Source organism: Nanorana parkeri, unplaced genomic scaffold (genome assembly GCF_000935625.1).
Source record: "Nanorana parkeri isolate BGI_ZX_2015 unplaced genomic scaffold, ASM93562v1 scaffold2082, whole genome shotgun sequence".
Taxonomy (NCBI): Eukaryota; Metazoa; Chordata; class Amphibia; order Anura; family Dicroglossidae; genus Nanorana; species Nanorana parkeri.
This window is the reverse complement of record NW_017308350.1, coordinates 109,576-132,204: the sequence shown is the minus strand read 5'-3', so window position 1 is coordinate 132,204 and position 22,629 is coordinate 109,576. Positions and strand designations below refer to the sequence as shown.

The window sequence follows — 22,629 nt, the reverse complement described above, 5'->3', positions numbered from 1 at the left end:
CTGGACACCGCCGCAACCCGCCGTCCTCGTCCCCGCCGGCCGGCCTCGTCCCCGCCGCTACGATAGCCTCCGGTTCTCTTCCCTTGATAAATAAAATGTATCAAGGGAAGAGAACCACAGCAAGTGCCGCTCTCAGGGAATCTGCCGCTCCAGGCAAACGCCTTGTTTGCCTCGCGGCAGATACGCCCCTGCTTGTACCACTTCCCATTCACTTAGGCCCCGGTTCACACTGAGCGGTTTATCGTGCGATTTCCGGCGGGAAATCGCGCATATTTCCGCGCGATATCGCTCTATGTAGCTTGTCCGATGCATTCCAATGGAGCTGTTCAAATCTCACAGCTCAATGTCGCCTGTAGCTCGTCACTGTGAAGCTTGTCGCTCGTACATGACCCTTTTTTCGGCGGATGTCGCGCAATTCGGCCCCAATAGGCTCACTGGTGTTGTGCGAAATCGCGCATTACCGGCAATAATGCGCGTCTTGGTAGCGCGATTTCGGAAAGAATGATGTCACAACAAGATCGCTGTTGATCGGTTACCTCCCAATGTATGAGCGACGAAGCCTCGCCCAAAAAAAGAGCTAAAATGTGCATTGTCGCTCATTATCGCGCAATGTAGCTCAAAGCCGTTCAGCACAAAATTGCGTGGTAAAACGCACAATACCCATGTCGCTCAGTGTGAACGGGGCCTAAAGGGTTAAATAAAATTGAAAAAAAAACAGACTTTTGGAAAAAATCCTTTAATTGAAAAAAAAAAAACACACAACAAAGGATTTTGGACAAGTTTTTTGTTGTTAAAAAAAATTCCCCCGAAAATGGATCCAGCAGCGTAATCCAGGGTCAATCACGACTACCAGCGTTGTCCATGACGACGACTCGAAAATAAAAAAAAAACACATTAAAAAATAAATAGAAATAATAATTTTAAAAAAAACGACGACCGCTGTCCCGTCCGCTCGCAACGAACACCCGCCGCAGAATGTCATTCTGACAGATGCCGGCAAAACATAAACAACATAAACAAGCGGAATTTCACATCATCTGACAGGTCAGCCATGATTGGGCAAAGTCATCTTAGGCTGGGTTCACACCTAGGCGTATTGAATATGCGCGTTTGTCACGCGTTTTTACCACGATTCGCGGTAAAAAAACGCGCGACAAACGCCCGTTTCCGAGGGCTACTTGGCTGTATCCCAATAGAAACGCGAGACCAAAACGCCCCAAAGAAGTACATGTACTTCTTTGGGCATAGGCCGTTTTGTATCGCGTTCGGACGGGCGGAAATACGGCAAGGTGTGAACCAGACCCATTGAATACAATGGGATTTTAGATGTTTGAGCGTTTTGTAGAGTGTTCGTCGAGCGTTGAACGCGCTACAAAACGTTCAGGTGTGAACCAGGCCTTACAGAGTACTGAGCCCTGATTGGGGCAAAGTCTTGCACCTGACCTGTGGTCAGGTGCAAGCCTTCAGCCAATTAGGGCTTCACAAGGCGCAATGCCTTGCGGGGCGTTCAGCGGGCCGAACACACGAAATTAGCGACGTTCGACTGGAACATCCCAACCCAACACTACTTATAAAGCAGCAAATGTGCTATTCACCAAACATTCACATTTGGTTAATCTTTACCTGTAGTTAAAGCCACATGCACCATTAGGATTCACCTGCCGTGAATATTTGGGGAATGTAAATTTTCCCTGTATATTTTGGTGGGGTGTCTTGCAGAGGTGTATATTTTGGAGTGCATTTATCAGGGGTGTGCATTATTAGGGGACGTTTATATATATATTAGGGTGTCATTTTTTGGTAGTGTATATTTTGGGGGTGCATTATTCAGGGGTGCATTATTCAGGGTGCACATTCGGTAATGTGTATTTTGGGGTGCATTATTCAGGGTGCATATTCGCTCAATTATATTTTGGGGTACATCAATCAGGGCGCATATTCGGTATTTTATATTTTGGGGGTGTATTTGGGATCGATTATCTTTTTTATTGGCCTTTTTTTTTTCTCTTATCCTGTACGGTCCCATGGCAGCTGATGGCTCTGTGTAAATCACTGACACGATAACATATTATTGATAATACATCATGTGAATGGCTATATTTAGGCATCTATAAGCTGACTGATCAATACATTTGCATAATACTGAGCACAGAGAAAGCTGCATATCGGAATCCAAAGCTATGTATGAACTCCTGTGTACATCCCATCGCTTATATAGATTCCTGTCAGAAGCAGGGAGGGACGTTCGCTCATTCCTCTGCTGAGCCGTCAATCACGGCTCAGCTAACCAATCGCCGCCCTTCGTTCTCCTTCTCCCCGCCCCAATTTGCTGCAGCTCGGGTTGAGCAGCTGGGGAGGGCGTGGCGTGCCGCTGGTCCCCCCCCCGGCACGTGTTCTCTCCTATTGGGCGGTGGTCCGACCGGGCGGGGCAAAAAGGCGTGTGAGGCCGACGGCGGGACGGGGTCTGTGAGCGCTGTGAATAATTTATAGGATCACACGACTCCGCCTTTCCCGCCCATGCACGGTCCCCGCCCATTCTCCTCAGCACCTCGGACAGCAGCCTGTGCAGCTCACACACCGCCGGGGGGAGTCTGAGAGAGAGAGAGAGAGTCTACCCTATGCTGTCACCTTCCATCATCAGCTCCTCCACCGTGACATTTACCTCATAGGGCCGACCATCACCGCAGTCAGATAGAGGGGACTCTGGTCCAGCTGAGTGGGGGGTGTCTGCTGCGCTGTAGAGGGACTCTGGGGATCTGCTGCACTACTGAGGGGAGATGAGACGGGGGATCTGCTGCTCTCCCAGGGGTCTACTTCAATACTGAGGAGGGATCTGCTGCACTACTGAGGGGAGACTGGGGGATCCGCTGCTCTCCCCGTGGGGGTCTCCTGCACTCCTGTAAAGGGACAGAGGAGATAAGAAGAAACCTGCTCCTGTCCTGGGGAAAGCGGGGGGTGCTGCTGCACGACAGAGAGGGGCCTGCGCTGCACTACAGAAAGTGGACTGCAGGATCTGCTTCTATCCCGGGGCCGCTCCAGATCTCCGGGTCCCTGTTGAAGCCACTGGACTCCCCCCCCAACCCCGATCCCTTTTCCTGGTTTATGAACCATTCCCGAGGGGGCTGCCGGTCTTTGGGTCTGTGGACTGCTGCAAAAAAAGACGTTAAGTGATCCTGAACCCTTGAAGGATCTAGTAGCTTGCTTGCTGGACTTCCGTAGCTCTGCTCCCGACGTCCCTTGATCATTTCTGAGAGCTCTGGTCTCTGTGCACATTGGGAATTGGGAGCGGCGATTGCCGAATTTATCAACCTGTGCCCAGTAGCAGGTGGCGGACTTCTGTATAAGGGATCTGTTCCTGTACCGAGGGACTGTTGTTGCTGAGGGTTGCTGTAGCAATCCAGTGCTCAGGATCGCCTCCTGGACTGTGGATCACTATTGAAGGTTGAAGTCGTGGTCTCCTGCAAAGGACAATCTGCTTGTGCTGCCGTATCTTCTCCTGCCATCAGCGGAGGCTCCGGACTGTGCTCCGCTGCAGCTGCCCGACCCTTGTCGAAGACATTGAGAGACGTGGCCTGGAGCCTGATTGGTGAATGGGATCTGTGTGCCCTTAGCAGGTGCTGGACACTTGTAAAAAGAGATTGAAGCAACTGCTCCAGCCCTATAGAGCTGCTGCCGGATTCTAAGAGGGGGACTCTGGAGATCAGGAGCTGTCCAGGGCACTCGCTGCTGAATTGGATGTCTGCTCTCGGCCTCAGCATTCATCTTCGGGGGTCTCGGGACTGTTCCCATTAGCAGGTGCTGTAGTCCCCTACAGTATATTAACAGATCTGCAGGGGGGGTCTTTATTGGAAGATCGAGCCTGTGCTCAGTAGCAGGCACAGGACCTCCCACTGAGAAATCTGTTTCAGGTTCGTTATTAGCAATTAAAGAGCCGTGCATGCTTCCTCTCCTAGACGATGCTGACGCATCGAACGCAGCCCCCAGCAAGAAACGCTCTTCCTTTTAGAACAATGGGGAATCAGGAATCTGTTTTGCCTAGCGGGTACTCTTCCTGCCGCTCTAAGCGGGAACGCTAGGCTCTTGTAAACGAGGGATCCGGTACCAGGGCTCGCTGCTAATTCCAGGCTCGTGGTCCAGACTAGAATAATCTATCGAGCCATCCGGGGGAACAATCTTTGTTCAGTCGCCAGTGCCGGGCTCTGCCCTCTCGCATTTGGACATCCGGTTTTCGAGGTACAGGCCATGCGCTGCTCTGCGGGCCAGGAAGACATTTAACAGGCTATTGGGCTCGAATGACATTTCGCAAAGTTTTAAGTGGAGGCAAGAGATGGAAAAATAGTCATAACAATGGGATAAATGGCGCAGAGAAGATTCCGAAAGATATGAAAACCGGTTGATTTGATCATCTTTGCATCTGTTGTGACACGCGGAGCACCTATTAATAGTTGCCGGAGAAAAAGGACATTTTCATTGATACAAAATGACACTTGAATACTGGAATATACGTCAGAACCTCTAGATGCTGGGTTCTATTGAACGGACTTGGGCTGGAACCCTTTATACAGAAGCATTACGCACATGCATTATCTGCAAGGTGGAATAAGCGAGGAGCACCGGAAAGCCTGCACAGTTCTCATCAGCAAGTCATCCATAGACTCTGGATCTTTATTCATTGTTTTCCTTCAATCACACATAGCCACTCCAACCTTTGCTTGTTTTTTTTTTTGTTGCCTTTTCTGTACATCTAAGTCATTTGGGATTGACTCCTTTTTCCTCGAGGGGATGCACATCGGGGCTCAGTTTACAAGGATGAAGAAGATCTTCAAAGTTTTGGACGGTTTTACTGCCTCGTCACCGGTAGGCGGAGGTGCCGGGGTTGGCGGTGGATCGGGCGGGGGCTGTTCGCTTTATCCATCCGGATCGCTCGGATCTGCCGTGTCCCCCAGGGAGGCGGAAATACCGGAGAGTCTGACCTCTGAACAGTTCCATGTTTGCAAGGTAATGAGCTTTATCTGTCAGGAAAGGTTATTGTCAGGTGTCGTGTTATCACGCCTGCCTCAGGGGGTTTGTGGTCTGTCCTTTTGCAGTTTACAGGCCAAAGCTTCATTTGTAGACACCTGACCGCACTTTAGCGTATGCTTTCTTATAAAGTAACAAAAATCTGTTTCTCATGTATAGTTTCTAAGTATTATTATAAGTTCGGTAATGCACGTTGACACCACCCAGTGTAATCTTTGGTCAATGCATGCGGTAATGGGCATTGCTTAATCTTTGGTCAATGCATGCGGGATTGAGCTTTGCTTAATCTTTGGTCAATGCATGCGGTAATGAGCATTGCTGCGCACATTTTGGTATTCTTTGCAGTGACTTCTATGGCCCCCCCCCGAAGGTCACCAGAAATGACACCATGAAGGCCACTCGTCTCCCCGAAAATATGTTTTAATGAAAGCCACTAAACGCACTCCAACATACATATTTAAAACTGCAGCTACCGATCTCTGGCACATCACCGGCCTGCTTATTTTTGCTTGCTTGGTGTAGACTAATGCTCAGTCTTTTCAGTTATTCACGGGGGAATAACACCGGCCTCCTACATGGATTTGACAATTGCAAAGATAGGAAATCAGAAAGCTTTTATACATGGAGCGAATTGCAACCTACTAAGCAAGTGGTGAGTAGGAGTTTAGAGGTGTAAGTCCAGCCAAGACGTAGTTTTGGATAATATGGGAAGGATTAGAATGTCTGTTGGGTCTTTGCTGCTGTCTGGGGTTCCTTTAGAGAGATTTCCCTTCACTTCCTGCCCTAATGACAACATTTACCAGACAGGAAGTGAGGAAAAATCTCCAACAGCGACAAAAATCCAAATCCTTGTTTTTTTTTCAGTAGAGTGGGGGAATGCTAGGACTCCCGGGAGCTTTTTAGCTCTATCTGTGACCCTGTATCAGATTTCCCCTCGCTTCCATGAATTAACTTTTGTTAGCAGTGCAGGAAGTGAGGGGAAATCTCCGTAATTTAGCTCCACGTATCAGTATAAACCCAAACGGGCGGGCTACTGACCCTTCCACACTCTACCGATTACCAAACACTTTAAAAAAGTGTAATGGTCCCATGTTCCTCTTAAAAAATAGGTCGTTACTCTGCTGTCATGATAGTGTTGCAGTAGATCACTTGCACTCCATACAGCGTTATAACCTTCCACCTTCCTGGTGCTGGCAGTGATAACTAGTGGTCACTATGTCACCCTTATGAAGGGGCCCTGCGTGGCCCCCGAAGGGCTGGCTTCTGCTTTGATGACGCATGTTCAATAAAGAGGAATAGAAATTCACACTTTGAACTTTGTGAGTGCTGGTGGCCTTCTATCCAATGTTGCCATGATTGGACATCGGTTTAAAGGGTCAGTCTACCCAAAACAGAGTTTAGTTTTTGGCATATGTACCAAAATTTTGGGCCCTGCCCCCAGGGCACAGTTAATGCTCCCTGCGGTCCACCTTAGGCCTGCCCAGTGTCCAGGTGGTCCAACCTAGTTAACGAAGTTGCCCGCCCGGACCCTGCGTGCTTGCCGGGGCGCCAAGCAATGTCATAAATGTCTTGCATGCACAGCAATTCAAATAGGGATAACACCGTGATCCCGGGACAGTCCTGCATCATAGGGACTGAGGTCCAAGATAGGGACTGAGGTCCAAGATAGGGTCCAAGGTCCAAGATAGGGACTGGGGTCCAAGATAGGGACTGAGGTCCAAGATGCAGGACTGTCCCAGGAAATCCATCTATTGGTTTTTGGTAGATGCCGAAGAGGCACACTACTCAGCACTTTCTTCTCTCTCTCTCGGGGGACAGTGTTGAATACTGTGAATCTGCTGTGATAATTATAGATAGTGGGGCTCCTCTTCCTGTTGGATTTTCAAATGTGTTTGTGTTATGCAAAGTGCAACACGAAGAGTGAGACCACACTGATCCAGTGCGAAAACACAACCAGGAACTGTAGATTGGTTCCTGGAGTCCCCATGTAATATAAGAAACCAGCATTGGGTCAGCCTAAGAAGATTCTTCTTATAACTGGAAGCCCCTTGGAGAGTATTTGCAGGAATCCCAGACTATGGGGAATGTGTCTGTACGGATTCAGACAAATAATGTAATATAATATCCTCAGTTTTGATGCATTGACATTTATTAGCCATGTCTGATTACATACACACACTACCATGCAGGGGACTCGCTATTCCTGAATACTGGGGAGTATCTTGCATTGCCGATCTCATAGACAGTATTGTATTTATCCGCTAAGCTTGAGATGTGATTTGCATCCAATACATTTGAAAAGCATAATGCTTTTTTTTAGGATGGTAAGGGGGGGGGGGCAGTGACTAACATTAAATATGTAATTGTGATTTTTGGGGAGTTTGCTCTCGATTCACATATTCAATGCTTCTGCCCACCCTGGCTGTGCCATTGACCTTCTCTGATTAACGCCGTCCGTAATCCTCGGTAATGCAATTAAGTGGACCCAGAAATCCATTCATTCAAAGAAGATATCAATTCACAAAAGCAGCGGGCCGTTCACAAAAATTGGTGCGTTTCATTCCGCTGCGGCTTTTATTGTGCGGAATCGGCTCAATGAAGTATTGTGTTATCAGTTTTAGCGGTGGTTTATATGTAAATGCCAGACCGCAAAATGATTACCGAGGTTCATTATAATATCGCAAGGTTCTTAAAATGATTACCGAGGTTCATTATAATATCGCAAGGTTCCTTAAATTATTACCGAGGTTCATTATAATATCACAGGGTTCCTAAAATTATTACCGAGGTTCATTATAATATCGAGAGGTTCCTAAAATTATTACCGAGGTTCATTATAATATCGCGAGGTTCCGAAAATGATTACCGAGGTTCATTATAATATCGCGAGGTTCCGAAAATGATTACCGAGGTTCATTATAATATCGCGAGGTTCTTTTTTTGGTGCGTTCATTGTGAGGGTCTCTGAGGTGTCTATTGAGGGGACGAGTAATAGAGTCATGAAGACGGAATTATTTTAATTTAGAGAAATACCAATTTGTGGGAAATAAAGGTTTACACTGGCTATCTATATATATATACAGTATATCTCCGGCAAACAATGATTAAAGCTCTATGCCCGACTTATGTGATAATAATAATCATATTAATATTAAAGTGACACTAAACTCCGGAGGTAAACCTTAAAAATCCATTCAAGTCCCTGAACTCTGAACAACAATGTATTTTATTTGTGTATCACCCGGCTGTAGATCCTCCAATCATCTCTGACACTGTCCTTCCTTCTGGAGGGGGGCTACGTCTGTTCCCCATGGTACCTGTGTGTGTTGTAAAGTAGTCACCACTCCAAGCTCGCTACTGGGGATGGACTACAATCTCAATACAAATCAGTAAACTAAACATGAGATTGTAGTCCATCCCAGGGGGGGAACTTGGAGCGGTGACTACTTTACAACACACGCAGGGACCATGGGGAACAGACGTAGCCCCCCTCCAGAAGGAACTACGGTAGTTACTTTAGGGCATAGGTGGACGAATGAATATGGAATTGGAAAAACAGTCTGTCCAATCCAGGAGTCAGTAGAATGTTTTGTTTTTTTTAGGAGCAGCTTCATTGACAACAACTGAGGAAAACCTCAAAAGTTAGCAATTTTTAAGGACCATTGGCTACCTACCTGCTGGGATGTGTCCAGCCCCTATTTAAGGACTCATTCACATAAGGGTCCATTCACTCCAGCACCCTGGAGCGCCATGCATTGTGTTGTGCATTGTGCATCTGCACTACGATGCATTTGTAAGAATGCATTGCATTGCTTATGTTTCTTTTTTTAATTAACTTTATTGAAAATTGACAAAACCAATTCCAATTAACTCGAACTGCCGTGCATTATATGTGCATTGCATAAAAGATGCGTTGATGCGACACTATTATGCAGCTCACACCAGTGCGCTCATATTGTGTGAATGGGGCGCATAGAGAACAATTGCTCTCACGGTGTCCCTGTGTTGAGCTTGCATTGATCCTCCGTTGAGCCTGCATTGATCAGCGAAGCTCAATCCAGCTGGTGTGACTGAGCCCCAACTCTTATTTGATGCTTTGAGTGGCTGATAGACATTCATAGTCTGAATGCCACAAAATATGTATAAAATAGTGTTTGCTGATCCCATATTGGAAATATTCTCTTTGCTGCAGTCTGTGTGTGGGAGATATTTGGTGTTGTGTAGTTACTTGCATGTGCTTGTGGCTTTTCCGACGTCGTTGGAGCCATCGTTGAACATTTTCATTAGAAGTGTTGAGAGCATTTAATCCGTTCAGTATGATCGCTTGTTTTTGTTGGCTGGTTGGGTAAAAATCACCTTCCTCTGTATGGGTCTGATGTACAAACCTTCCTCCCAGCATAAAGCTGAATGTTTGCACACCATTGCCGCCACTTTATGGTGCATAGGAATTCCCTATGTTCCCCAGCTCTATCTAGTTATGGTAATGCTGTGCAAACGGCATTTGTCCAGCGTTACGCTGGGAAGGCAGCGTACACAAGTCTGCAGTCAGGAACTGTATGTCAGTGGAGGTTGTGGTGTGGTAGAACAAACGGAGGTATAAAGAAGACCTGTATAATATCAAATAAGGGTATTCGGCTTCACAATACTAGAGACCCTCAGAGTACCTGTGCAAATGGAGACTCTCTGAAGGTCGTTATCGGCATAGGCGCATGCATGCCTCCCATGTGACAATACTTGAGCCTAATGATAGGTCGTATAGGTACCAAGCTCTTCCTTGTAGTAGAGAGTGTTCTTATTCTGCCCGTCCACAAAGATTTGGTTTTCTGGGGAGCTCCGTCAGCTCTCTGGGGATCTGAGTTGTCACTCTACAAGTATGATGCGAGTCCTTATAATATCGGCTATGCAAGTACATGGTTCAGATGTGCTTAAAGGTGCCCATGTTTATGGAATAGTTGTGTCTCAGTCCTTTCCCCGTGGGGTCTCTCTTCACTCTACAAGTATGAAGTGACTTCTTATGATATCGGCTAGGAAAGTACATGGTTCATATGTGCTTAAAGGTGCCCATGTTTATAGAATGGTTGTGTCTCGGGTCTTTCCCCATGGGGGTCTCTTTTTACTCTACAATTATGATGCGAGTCCTTATGTTATCGATTATGCAAGTATATGGTTCAGATGTGTTTAAAGGTGCCCATGTTTGTATGACGTGACTCCTTATGGTATCTGCTATGAAAGTACACAGCTCATTACATTTGTGCTTAAAGGTGCTCACGTTTATAGAATAGTTGTGTCTCAGGTCTTTCCCCATGGGGTCTCTCTTTACTCTACAAGTTTGAGGTGACTCCTTATGGTATCTGCTATGAAAGTACATGGTTCAGATGTGCTTAAAGGTGCTCATGTTTATAAAAAAAGCTGTGTCTGGGGTCTCTTGCTTCTCCCCATGGGGGTCTATCTTTGGGAGAGCCCTCCCTAGTACTTAGTGGGCTGGCTTCGGCTGGTCTACAAGGATCAGGGTCCTCCTTATTCCATCCTAGGTGGACCAGGGTACCTTGCCCCACTCAGAAGCCTTGCACCCCGCGGCCTTCAGGGATTTGAAACCCTTCCTCTTCGGAGGAGGACCACTGCACCCTTGTGCACTTTCTTATGTGGTGTGATTTCACGGGGGATTGTTTTTGGTGCATGTGTCTCTATGTCTGCCCTTAGATAACATAAAGTATTATTTATTTCCTGTATTTATACACCGAGTGGCCGGATTATTATATACACCGAGTGGCCGGATTATTATATACATCATAGTAAGCAGCACTTTACAAATTGTATACAACCGTTGAGTCCCTTTCACTCCATTCAATTACATATAAGCACACAAGAGCCAATTCTATAAGGATGCCATTATTGTTCTTCGGCTGTGGCATTAAAATGGAGTTTCTGGAGGAAGCATACAGCAAGAGATAATTTTTACGCAATTTTTATGGAAATATGTGGACTAACGACACAATTCTGGAGCAGCAGCAGGCAATTACAAAGCATTTAACGCTCTCTGCACGATTTCCTGAAGCCAGCAAAGCTTCAACACTGGTTTGGGACAGTTGAATAAAGATCCTAATGGGAATATTGGCTGTAGCTTTGGGAAAAAAAAGAAAAAGAAGCTTTTAGCAGTATTTGAGCAATTGGCCAGCTCTCCCATTTAGGGAAACCCGCACTAAGAAAACCTCAGTGGTGGTCAATTCTCAAACCAGAACTGGAAGAACACAGAAGATTGATGGCAGGGAAAGACCAAGAGAATGGAGACTTCCTTTTTATTCTCGGAATATAGACCCTTTATTTGTCTCCAGCAAGGAGAGGTCAGCCATGGCAGCCTACACATTCCTCTATACGATCTGATATCAGCACTCCCATATGACTTCATGAATGCCGCTCTAACCTTGTTAAGTACTTTGTAAAGACTTGATGAATCTGATGCTCTCTAAACCGCAGTTTGGGAGCTAAAATTAAACCATGTCTGTGTGTGAAGACGTCATACACACTAATACCATGCAGAAGAGAAATATAGAAGAAGAACATCTCGCATAAATGTAACGCAATTTTATGATATATATTCATGGACACGAGATACCTAAACTACAACCTGTAATGTATTTGGCGTAAATAACATTTATAATTAATATATACTTAACGAGATATTTAAAGGAGAACTATGAGGTCAGTGTTTTTCCCCATAGTTCTCCTCAGGACACAAACTAGCGTCCTCCCGTCACCCTAGGCTCAGTATATAGGGAGCTACAGCTCGCGGTATACTGAGACCGCCGCACCTGGAGCGGATCCCGACGTAGATGACGGGATCCGCCCAGCTGCGTGAGTGACAGCTGGCTCTGCTTATCTAGAGGCAGAGCCAGCTGTACCCGCCCCCTCCCCCGTCCGTTCCGCCAGTCAGCGCTGGCGGATCGGAGCGGGGAGTGGGGGGAATCCAGTCCCTCCCCCTGTCACGGCAGAGAGCCGTGACAGGATCGAGAGGTAAGCGAACGCCGGTATGTGTTCCCTCACCTCCCGATCTACTGAGCCGACCTGTGACAGTCTCATTGTCACAGGTCGGCTAGAACTATGAGGTGAGTGAAAAGCATCCCCCCCTCCCCCCTCATAGTTCTCCTTTAAGCCAGAAACACAGCAGGATAATGAGTGCCAAAAAATGTAGGGATGCACCGATATATATCGGCCGCCGAAACATAACGGCTGAAAATGGCACTTTTGGCATAATGCCGAAAGTGCCATTTTCTGGGGGTACACATGTGTCTTTAACACAGTCCGACATAAATAAGCAGCTTTTATTTCATCCAGCGGTAACAGAACACACAGCTTTCCTCAGCAAACATCAAACATAACGAAAAAGTCTTTTAATGAGATTGCACTGCGTAGTGCGTTTAGGTGATCCCACCAAGATAGAGTCCACTTGCTTCTGAGCGCGCGCACGCACACACACACACACTAAAACATTTTGTTAAAACTTTTTTCGTTTACATTCTCTTTAAGAAATAGCCTAACTATTTAAAAAATAAAAGCCAAAAACAGACATTAAATAGTACAGAGCATTTACAACAAAAGAATTTACTTACAAAAAAATATTTTCCATCTGGTGCCCGCTTCTGTGGATTCTTCCCCTGCCTGCTCTCCTCATTGCGCAGGCCCCATAAGCTCTTCATCCCTGCTCTGAGGTCTGGCAAGGCAGGGACAGCTGCGGGCCTTTCCTACAGAAGCCGCAGGGCACTTATTATTATCAAAACGGGATTTATATCGCGCCAACAGTGTGCGCAGCGCTTTACAATATAAGGAAGACATTACAATCACAATACAATTCAAGACCAAGATGGGAAGGAGGGCCCTGCCCCTGAGGGCTTACAATCTAAAAGGTTTAAAGATGGCCGCCGCGCAGCTGCCGATCGGCAACCATCATTATGACACAGGAATGAAGCGGCAGGCCCGCGCGGGGGGGACGCCAATTCTGGGGACACTTGGAGCTTTCCGTAGTGTGGGCAATATACCGGCGGGCCAGATCTAATGATAATTAAATATTATCATGCAGGCCAAAGATAATTCCATCGCGGGCTGGTGCTGGCCCACGGGTGTCAGCTTGAGGTGGGGTGGGCTGGGGGTACGGCCGCGAGGGAGCTCCATCCATACATACATTGCTTACATAGAAACTTTTGGACGATTTCTTAAGGGACCGTAATATACAGGGGTACGGGTACTCCTAGAATGAGATCCTAATAGGTTGGACTTGATGGACTAATGTCTTTATTCAACCTCAAATACTATGTAACTATGTAACTATGTAACTCCCTCACGTGTCCTGTAGTGGTGCCTGGACCGGAGTGACGTCACATTCTGGCTCCCAGCACCTCTACAGGGCACGCAAGGGAGCCCACACTGGACCCCAGGCTGAGGATCCACTCCAGTAAGGTAGGGAGACTGGGCGGACCTTAAAAAAATAATTTTTTTCTAAATGGGAGTGTGTATGTGTGTGGCTGCAATTTTCAGGTGGGCTATGCGGGCTCTCAGATGGCTGTGTAGGGTCTCAGGTGGCTGTGTAGGGTCTCAGGAGGGCTATGCATGCTTTCAGGAGTGCTCTGCGGGGCTGTGTGGTGTCTCACCAGGGGTCCAGAGGCGGGCAGCGTGGTGTCAGGAAGACATAGATGTTTACAGGCACCTGCGGCTCACAAGAAGGCTGCCGAGGTCCCCAGCAAGCAATTTAAAGTGCCGGCACTTAGTGTCTTGTGTCCCGGTGTCAGCTGGCCCGAAACCTGGACACAGGACTCAAAAACTGGACTGTCCGGGTGAATCCCAGACAGGTGGCAACCCTACTGCCCAGAGTACTCCCTCACCTAATAGACCTGGTCAGGCACAGCTCTTCCCTTTCTCCGCTCTACAAGTGGCGTGAACATGACTGTGATGAGGGATGTGACCAATACTCATCTATGCCAATACTGTGCACTGAGATGAGCGGGCAGGAAGTGCACTTCCACTCTCAGAATAAGGTATTTTAAGACATTTCCGAGCACAAATCCGTTACAATTCGTAGTATAGGGTGGCAGGGCGCTACACAGGCAAATGAAATCTTGAATTGCCCGTTCGGACAGAAGGGAACCTTCAGCATTTGTGTGTAGGAACCAGGCAGGTTTATTTGCTGAGAGGAAGTCATGTAGCAGAGCTCCTCAGACAGCTTGATACTGCTTAGTTCATCCTGGGAATGGAGCTGCCACGTGAGGCTCTCGAGACGCATCTTCTGCCAACAATCTCAGGGGACTCTTTGCTTTTTTTTTTAAACTGCAAAGGAATAAGAAGCAAACATGCCGAGAACGTTATGTAAAATGGTCAAAAGAGTATACACGGGTCACGGGTGGCTCATGCAGCTCGATGCACGCTCGCAGGATCCTAGTGCAGGTTAGAAATGGGAAGCTGAAAAGTAAATCCTCCGGTCCATTAAATAAAGCCGGGCCAGGTTCATCGTAGATTTCTTTGTTATGAAGCGGTATGCACGTAGACCTCACTCAGATGTGTTGCTTTCGGGTGTTATTGTATTCCTGCACTTGTGCCTATTGTTCTGGGATTATACGTTGCTATATTGCTATCCGTGTCTCATTTTATTTTTGTATCGTTCTATTATAAACGTGTTAGTTTGCCACTATTGTGCAATGCAACAGAGTCTGTGAGATGGTCTTTGCTGTGGGCTAACATTACTCTATCCCCCCGCCCAAAAAAAGCTGCACTTTCCCTTTAAATGCCTGAAAGCAATCCTCATAAAAGTCTCTTTTTTGCTATTATGAGGATTGCTTTCAGGCATTTAAAGAGAAAGTGCAGCTTTTTTTTTTGGGGGTGGAGGGGTGGGGTGGGGTGGGGGTGGAGTGGGGTAGATAGGTACGTAAACAAATACTTTAGAATTATGTGATTACACCTCCCCTTGCAGTGGCCTCTTTCACCCTCTGCTCTGATGAGGAGCAGCCCACTGACATAATGACGGACAATGCAATGCTCATAGACCTTCATTATATGTCAGGATGCTGAGGGAGAGTCTACAAGCTGGAACGTAGGGGAGGAAAAGAGAGTGCCATCTGTAGGAGGAGCAGGATTTAAGTAAGTAAAAGTCCTATACACAGCCCCCCTATTATTATTACATATTATTTATATAGCGCCAACAGTTTGCGCAGCGCTTTACAATATAAGGAAGACATTACAATTCAAGACAAGATGGTAAGGAGGGCCTGTGGCCCCTGAGGGCTTACAATCTGAAAGAGGATGGGGAAATTATACATGAGGAGGGAGCTGTGTGGGGATGAATTATTTGAGAATGTGAAGGTTGAGCGGTTAGGTTGAGGTGGGATCGGCTTCCTTGAAGAGATGAGTCTTTAGGGAACGCCTAAAGGCATTCAAGGTGGGAAATAGACGGACAGGTTGGGGTAAAGAGTTCCAGAGGATGGGAGAGACTCTAGAGAAGTCCTGGAGGCGAGTATGGGAGGAGTGGACAAGGAAGCTGGAAAGCAGCTCTCTTGTCTCCCCTAGACAATAAGGAGCAGCTAACCCTTGCAGTGCAGCAGGAGTAGTCCTACTGCAATGGGAGTTGTTCTATTCCTGGAGATAGGCTTTCAATTTGAGATTCATAATGCGATGGCAAACTTCTCAGAAGATGAAGTAAAACTCTTGATGAAGCACTGAGAGGTATAAAACAGTATCTATCCACCTCGGTACCTCTTCTCCCTACAGCTCGAAGGCGCACGGGGGGGTGCAGATGTTGAAGTCGCTCAGCGACTTCCACCAACTTCACAGATCCTAGAAGCTCTTTTGCACTAGTCTGTGAAGGTTCCTACTCATCCAGGTCATGTTATATCTGCCAAAATAAATCAAAGCAACTGGATTTGTTGTATTTTTCTTGATGTTTCACTGGTCATCCGACCAGCTTTCTAAATTCAGAATGACTTGTACAAACATTCTCTGGGAATAAATATGGTGAATGTTGTTCCAGTCAACTTAAACTGTTTATCATAACTAGAGCTCTGCAGCTAACGATTATTTTCAAAATCGATTAGTTAGCCGATTATTAAGTTCGAATAATCGGTTAATCGGATAAAAAATCAAATACATTTTAAAAAATGGCTCAATTGATGGGACTACTAGTTTGTATTGAGATTGTAGTCCATCACAGGAGCAAGCTTGGAGCGGTGGAAGTAAAAAAAAAAAACCCACAAAAAAAACTGTGGTGTGCAATATATATATATAATTAGGGATGCACCGATACCAATATTTCGGTATTGAGTACCGATATTTTTTTGGGAATCGCCGATACCCAATCAGGAAGCCGCGCAGCGTGTAATGACGCGCTGCCCGGCTTCCTGATACAGTAAGTGGCATCGGAGCATTTGGGCGAGTACAATACTTGGCACCGATGCTAGTATCGCTATGGGTGCATCCCTAATATATACTCTGTATATATATATTTGCAGTTTGCTTTTGAATTTCACCACCAGCAAGCTTAGCCGGCCTGTCACTTAATCGTGCCCTGCCCCCCCCCCCCCGCTATAAAATAGAAATGATAAGATGAGATCCGTGTGCTGTCACTTATAATTACATCACTTGACCTAATGGAAGTATTGCAGCTGTGCAGTTTAGAATGAGAGCATGCAAATCTATCCCTGTGACTTCTAGTGCCGCCAGTCATTTCCATAGGACGTTCTCGCTGGTGTATTCACCTTTTTAGAGGTCAGGGAGGGAGGGCAGGGGGTACACACCCTCCTGGATGTGGAAATGTGCGCTCCGAGGGGGGCATTTTGAAGGGTTACATATATTATGTTTAGGGCTGTGGAAATTGAAGATTAATTTCTCGATTAAACTTTTTGATCGATTAAAATGATTTTGATCGCTAATGAAAACACTCGCCTCTCCGCCGGCTTCCGGGAGTCCCGTCGGCGATCCGTTGACGTCACGGACATCGACGTCACCGGACTCCTCCCCCTTCCCCAAGTGGCTCCGTCGGCTAACGAAGTTTATTATAATCGATTATGTTGATTAGTTGTTGCAGCCCTATTAATAACGTGCTGGATTAGTGTGATCCGAGTTCATTTTATTACTTCATTGCTGCGCTGTATGTGTATAGTTCATCGCTATGCTGTGTGTGTATAGTTCATCGCTGTGCTGTATGTGTATAGGGCATTGCTGTGCTGTATGTGTATAAGGCATTGCTGTGCTGTATGTGTATAGGGCATTGCTGTGCTGTATGTGTATAGGTCAATGTAGTTGGATCTGTATGTGCGTTATCATTAATCGAAATTAATCAATTAATCGATTTTAAAAAAATTTGATTAATCGAACCTGAAAATCTGAATAATTACCAGCCCTAATTATGTTACTGATTTATTTATTTTTCCAACAGTAATATATATATTTTTGGCGTTTTAAACAGTTTGCTTGTCTCGGCTTACCTATGAATTCTCCGCGCTCCCTCGCAGAGGAGAGAATGTAGCAACCAAAAGAGTGACGTATTCCCCGTTGGAAATATGTAGCTGGTCACAGTGAGCTCCGTCTCTGTTCCTTTTCTCTCTTACATTCATGCTTCATAATAATAATAATAGATATCGGGAAGCTGCTGAGCAATACAACCGTACATGTGGATAGCGGATGATTAAAGATGAAAGCGGTATTCCTCGCTGTGTTAAACCTTCACATTGAGGTCCTTTGTTTGGGATTATTGCACTCCTGTATGCACTGCCCGGGCAGAGAATAAGTCACCACCTAGAATTCCGAAAGTGTTCTGGTCTGGGGTCGCTTCAGTCCATCAGGTCTAAGTTCAGCAACGTTGTGTACCCACAAAATGAGGTCAGCTGCCTCCGTCAATCTACTTTTACTATACAATTTGTGCTTCGTACGCTCACCCCAAGTGCAGGTCTGTACGGGTGCGGGTGTCCCGGCTCGGACGCAGACAGGATCCATCCTGTCAGCGTACGAGTATGGGCACACCCGCACGGACGTGCATGACGCGTGAGCGTTAGGCGTCGTACAGCCACGTACTCCCATAGAGAAGGACAGGGGGCTGCATACTAATCACACGCAGCAACTGTCCTTCCCGGGAGCGGCCCGATACGGCCGTGCACGCAGCACGGAGCTGTATGTGCCGGCCGATTCGTGTGTGAATGAGGTCTTAAAGTGACATTAAACCCTCAGATTTTTTAACATAAACCAATACTGTAATGTGCGCCTTACTGTAATCCATGGTAGTTTCCCTTCTCTTTGCTGCTCTTCCTTTTAAATCCTCATGTCTTCTCATGCTTGGGGAGAACTTCCCTTTGCAGCTCAGGGCCTCTTCCTGTAGTGCTGGCTCAGGTTACAAACCTATACAAACCTATACACAGACACCATATATCCATTCCTGAGACAAGGCAGTCTGCTGCAAAACAGAAGTTCTGCCCAGCATGAGAACAGATACAGATTTAAAAGGAAGAGCAGCAAAGAGAAGGGAAACTCGCATGGATTACAGTAAGGTGCACATTACAGTATTGTTTTATGTTAAAAAATCTGAGGGTTTAATGTCACTTTAAGCTTAGCTTGCAACTACTAAGCCGCTATTGTTACAGTGAGCTGGAACCCATACAATCCACATCAAGATATACACATTCTGAAAAAAGCCCTTACTCCCCTCTCTAGCTGCAGACAGTGTGGAGAAATTCATCTTCAAGGTTCACAATAAAGGCCCTGAAATTGCAGTTTTGATTCCCCTGTGCCTTGTATGGAGAGCCGAGTCTTGGCGGCTTGTCAGCCATCTGATGTAAACACACCTCAGGTGTTTCTATGGTGTATGAATTACTTCACAGTGCCAGCAGCCAGAAAGGTCGGGGAGGGCTTCTTCTAAAACTCTTTTGCTGATTGTTAAAGTACCACTGAAGCCAAAACATTTTTTGGAGAGGGGTTAGAACACCTGCCCAGTTTGTATTGCTCTCTGTCTCACCCTCTTTCTCTTTGTCCTGGGGACCGTTATTAATGAAAGTGAAAGAAAATCCGAAATTTCCGGTTGTCTTTAGAGCAGGAATATTTCTGAAATCTTCCGATGGGGACACTAGGTCTGGTGACCACCAGGGATTTCTTTCTCTTTGGCATGATTTCCTCTTCCTGTTGTAGCTATCGGACGGGAAGTGAAAGTGCAGGGTGCCTGTCAGGGACCATAGCACCTCCAGGTGGCGCTGGAACCTGGTCCTGCAGTCCCTGCTCTCACCTGCAGGTGCCTCCAGGCAGCCGGGAGCTGCCTGGTATCAGACCACCATTGGGTGGTGCTGGAACCTGCAACTCCAGTTCTCACCTGCGGGTGTCTCTGAGCTGCCAGCGATTATTCTCCACCTGGTGCTTCCTTGGAGGGTATTTAATCCCTCCCTGCAGTGTGGACTTTGGCTCAGTATTGTTGCCATTTCCTGATGCCCCCATGTACCCTGACCAGTGCTTTGTGGCTCCCCTTGTGTTCCCATGCTCCCCGGGTTTCACTTGCCCTTTGTTTGTTTTTTGCATCTAGTGGGTTATTGTTTGATACTTGTGGGTGTTGGTGGGGTTGTTTGTGTTTTTATTATTTTGGTGTGTTTTATAAACCTCGCCTAGTGTGGTCGCACATTTGGTCTTCCCGTAGAGATACCTGTACGCGGTGTGGGGACACCTGTGCGCGGTATCCCTGACAGTGCCTTTGCTGTAAAGCCACCTGCCATATTGAGAACTGCCCCCTTGCCCCCGCATCATCAGTATACGTGCAGGTGGAAGTCCGGCTCCTGCTGAATTCCTGTGGCTGTGCTGGCTGTAGCGCTGTAGGTCTTATAGTCTTGCATCTCTGTTCCCTCTCTTCCTGGAATGATTTCCTCTCACTTCCTGTTGTGGTTATCAGACAGGAAGTGAAAGTGAAAGTGAAGGTCATTTGCAGGGTGCCTTTAGTTCTGAGTATACATGAAGTCCTGCTGAACTCCTGTGCCTGCGCTGGCTGTGGCGCTGCATGTCTCATAGACCTGCATCTCCGCCCCGTAGGGTTGCCACCTTTTCTTCATTTGAAACCCGAACACTCTAGCGGCACAAGCAGCAATTTTTTCCCCAGTAGTTTGTGTCTCTGCCCCTCCTACCAGCCTACAGCCCTTACTGGTCTACAGCCAGTCTACAGCCCCTACTGCTCTACAGCCCCTACTGGTCTACAGCCCCTACTGGTCTACAATGGTGAGATTGCCCCAGTACTTTGTGTCTCTGCCCCTCCCACAATGATGAGATTTCCCCCCCCGTAGACTATAGAAGAGAGAATGAGGAGAGGCAGCCAGAGGCAGCCAGAGGAGGGAGTAAAGAGACCGGCTATAGAGGACTACAAATCCCAGCAATACATTATACAGCAAGACAAAATAATATGATGCTACATACTCTTATGTTGTTCCGGGGTGGCGCCCTGATGTCTCCAGGGTCCCAGGTGGCCTGCGTGGGCTCTCGTCAGGGCTGTGCGGGTTCTCGGGTGGACTCTGCGGGGTTACCGACCGCACGTCCCTGACTTGTACCTAACCCTGGGTGTAGCTCCCTCGTAGAGCTTTGACCGCTTGTTCCTCTCGTGTTCTCCGGTAACATTTTTCCTCAACAGAAATTAATTAATGTTCCAATATTCAAGATGAGCAGCCCATGAACACAAGGACCAGTCCACCTTCTAATGTGGAATCCAATGGGCTTGTGCCATCAGAACTTTCCTCTCTGTGATTCATTCCATTCACGGCGGGTTTCAATCTGTTTGGTCGTTGGCGAGAAATTTCGTACTGACTCTTTTTACCCCCCCGGCCTGCTATATGTGAAGCGGGCATGCGTGTGGATTCCTCTCCTCCTTTATCCTGCAAGGGGTTCTCTGGTTACCAACAAAAGAGAGGCTAGTGGCCTACAGATTTCGTAGCCCAGCGTTCTATAGCATGGAACATTGCAGGCTCTGCTCCCTGTATGTCTCTTAGGGGTTCATTTTTCAGTTTTGACTGGAGTGCACTTTTTTGGAGTGATGACAAGTGCCTCGGGCACCAGGAAGACTTTGCAACTTGTTCATACTCCTGCCGTGCTTTACGCTAACTCAGAAGTATATATAAAATGTAATGGTCATATATGAAGCAATAGATTAACCAGAGCCGTGTCCCGGAGAGTCATTTCATGCTTCATCTGCTCCGACACTGCACTGCTTATTTTGTTGATTGAAATGAAATGTGTTGATGTTAAAAAAAAAAAGGAAAGGAAGAAAGAAAGTCCAGAACACCTCCTGCTGCTGCATTCCTCTATTTAAAGGGAATATATCTCCCAAGAAAGTTCTGTCTGCACCCTGTCCCCCTGGACCAAGACCATGTACTTACCTGAATCCACATAGTACTCCATGGTGCCACTTCTGGCTGCTCTCTGCCACACTCCCAACCGATATTGTTACTACACCCTCCAGACATTGTGACTCCGATCCTCTAAGGACCCTTTGTGAACTCGGGTGATGGCCATAGGCAGTCCCTACATCACTAGGAAGCCATGTTTCCTCTGCAAGATGGACCCTCCAATACTGCAGAGGGGGAAGAAGGAAGAATGGGACCTGACCTGACACATGACTGCAGTTTATGGACAGAAGCCTCCACTCATCTGGGAAGGCTTTCCACGAGATTTTGGAGTGTGTCCGTGGGAATTAGTTTTCATTCAGCCAGAATAGCATTTGTGAGGTCAGATACTTTAGCCAGGAAATGTCACGGAACACCTGAATCCAATGATTTGGAGGGGTGTCCCAATACTTTTGGCAATATAGTGTATGTTGGATGAGAAGACCCGGCTCACAATTGGCATTCCAGTTCATCCCAGAGGTGTTCAGTAGGTTTGAGGTCAGGGCTGTGTGCAGGACTCTCAAGTTCTCAAGTTCCTCCACCAAACTGGTCTGACTATGACTTGCAGGAACAGATAAGGTCCTTCCCCAATCTGTTTCCACAAGGTTGAAAGTACACAGTTTTTAAAAATGTCTTGTACGCTGTAGCATTAAAGGAGAACTATGAGGGGGGGGTGCTTTTCACTCACCTCATAGTTCTAGCCGACCTGTGACAATGAGACTGTCACAGGTCGGCTCAGTAGATCGGGAAGTGAGAGAACACATACCGACGTTCGCTCACCTCTCGATCCTGTCACGGCTCTCTGCCGTTAAAGGGGGAGGGGCTGGATTCCCCCCTCCCTGCTCCGATCCGCCAGCGCTGACCGGCGGAACCGACGGGGGAGGGCACAGCTGGTTCTGCCATTAGATAGGCAGAGCCAGCTGTCACTCACGCAGCTGGGCGGTTCCCGGCACAATTGTCGGGATCCGCTTCAGCTGCGGCGTCTCAGTATACCGCGAGCTGTAGCTCTCTATATACTGAGCTTTGGGTGACGGGAGGACGCTAGTTTGTGTCCTCCCGTTGCCCTAAGCAGAACTATGGGGAAAAGCCCTGACCCCATAGTTCTCCTTTTAATAGTGCCCGTCACTGGAAAACCTGAACTCAATCATTTGGAAGGGTGTCGGCATACTTTTGGCCATAACGTATATACAGGGAGGCAACCACGTTTACCATTTATATTTGCAGACCGTGCTGCCCTACT

General features: G+C 47.0%; 1 protein-coding gene across 1 annotated transcript in view; it reads left to right on the top strand.

Moving 5' to 3' along the window:
- Positions 1-4,676: 4,676 nt before the first annotated feature.
- Positions 4,677-22,629, top strand: part of LOC108800617 (syntaxin-binding protein 5-like) — a gene marked incomplete at its 3' end in the record, with an annotated part of 121,709 nt that continues 103,756 nt past the window's right edge. The window contains exon 1 of the mRNA XM_018572599.1: positions 4,677-4,998. Within this exon, the coding sequence (XP_018428101.1) occupies positions 4,783-4,998 (216 nt within the window). The remainder of the gene's footprint in view (positions 4,999-22,629) is intronic.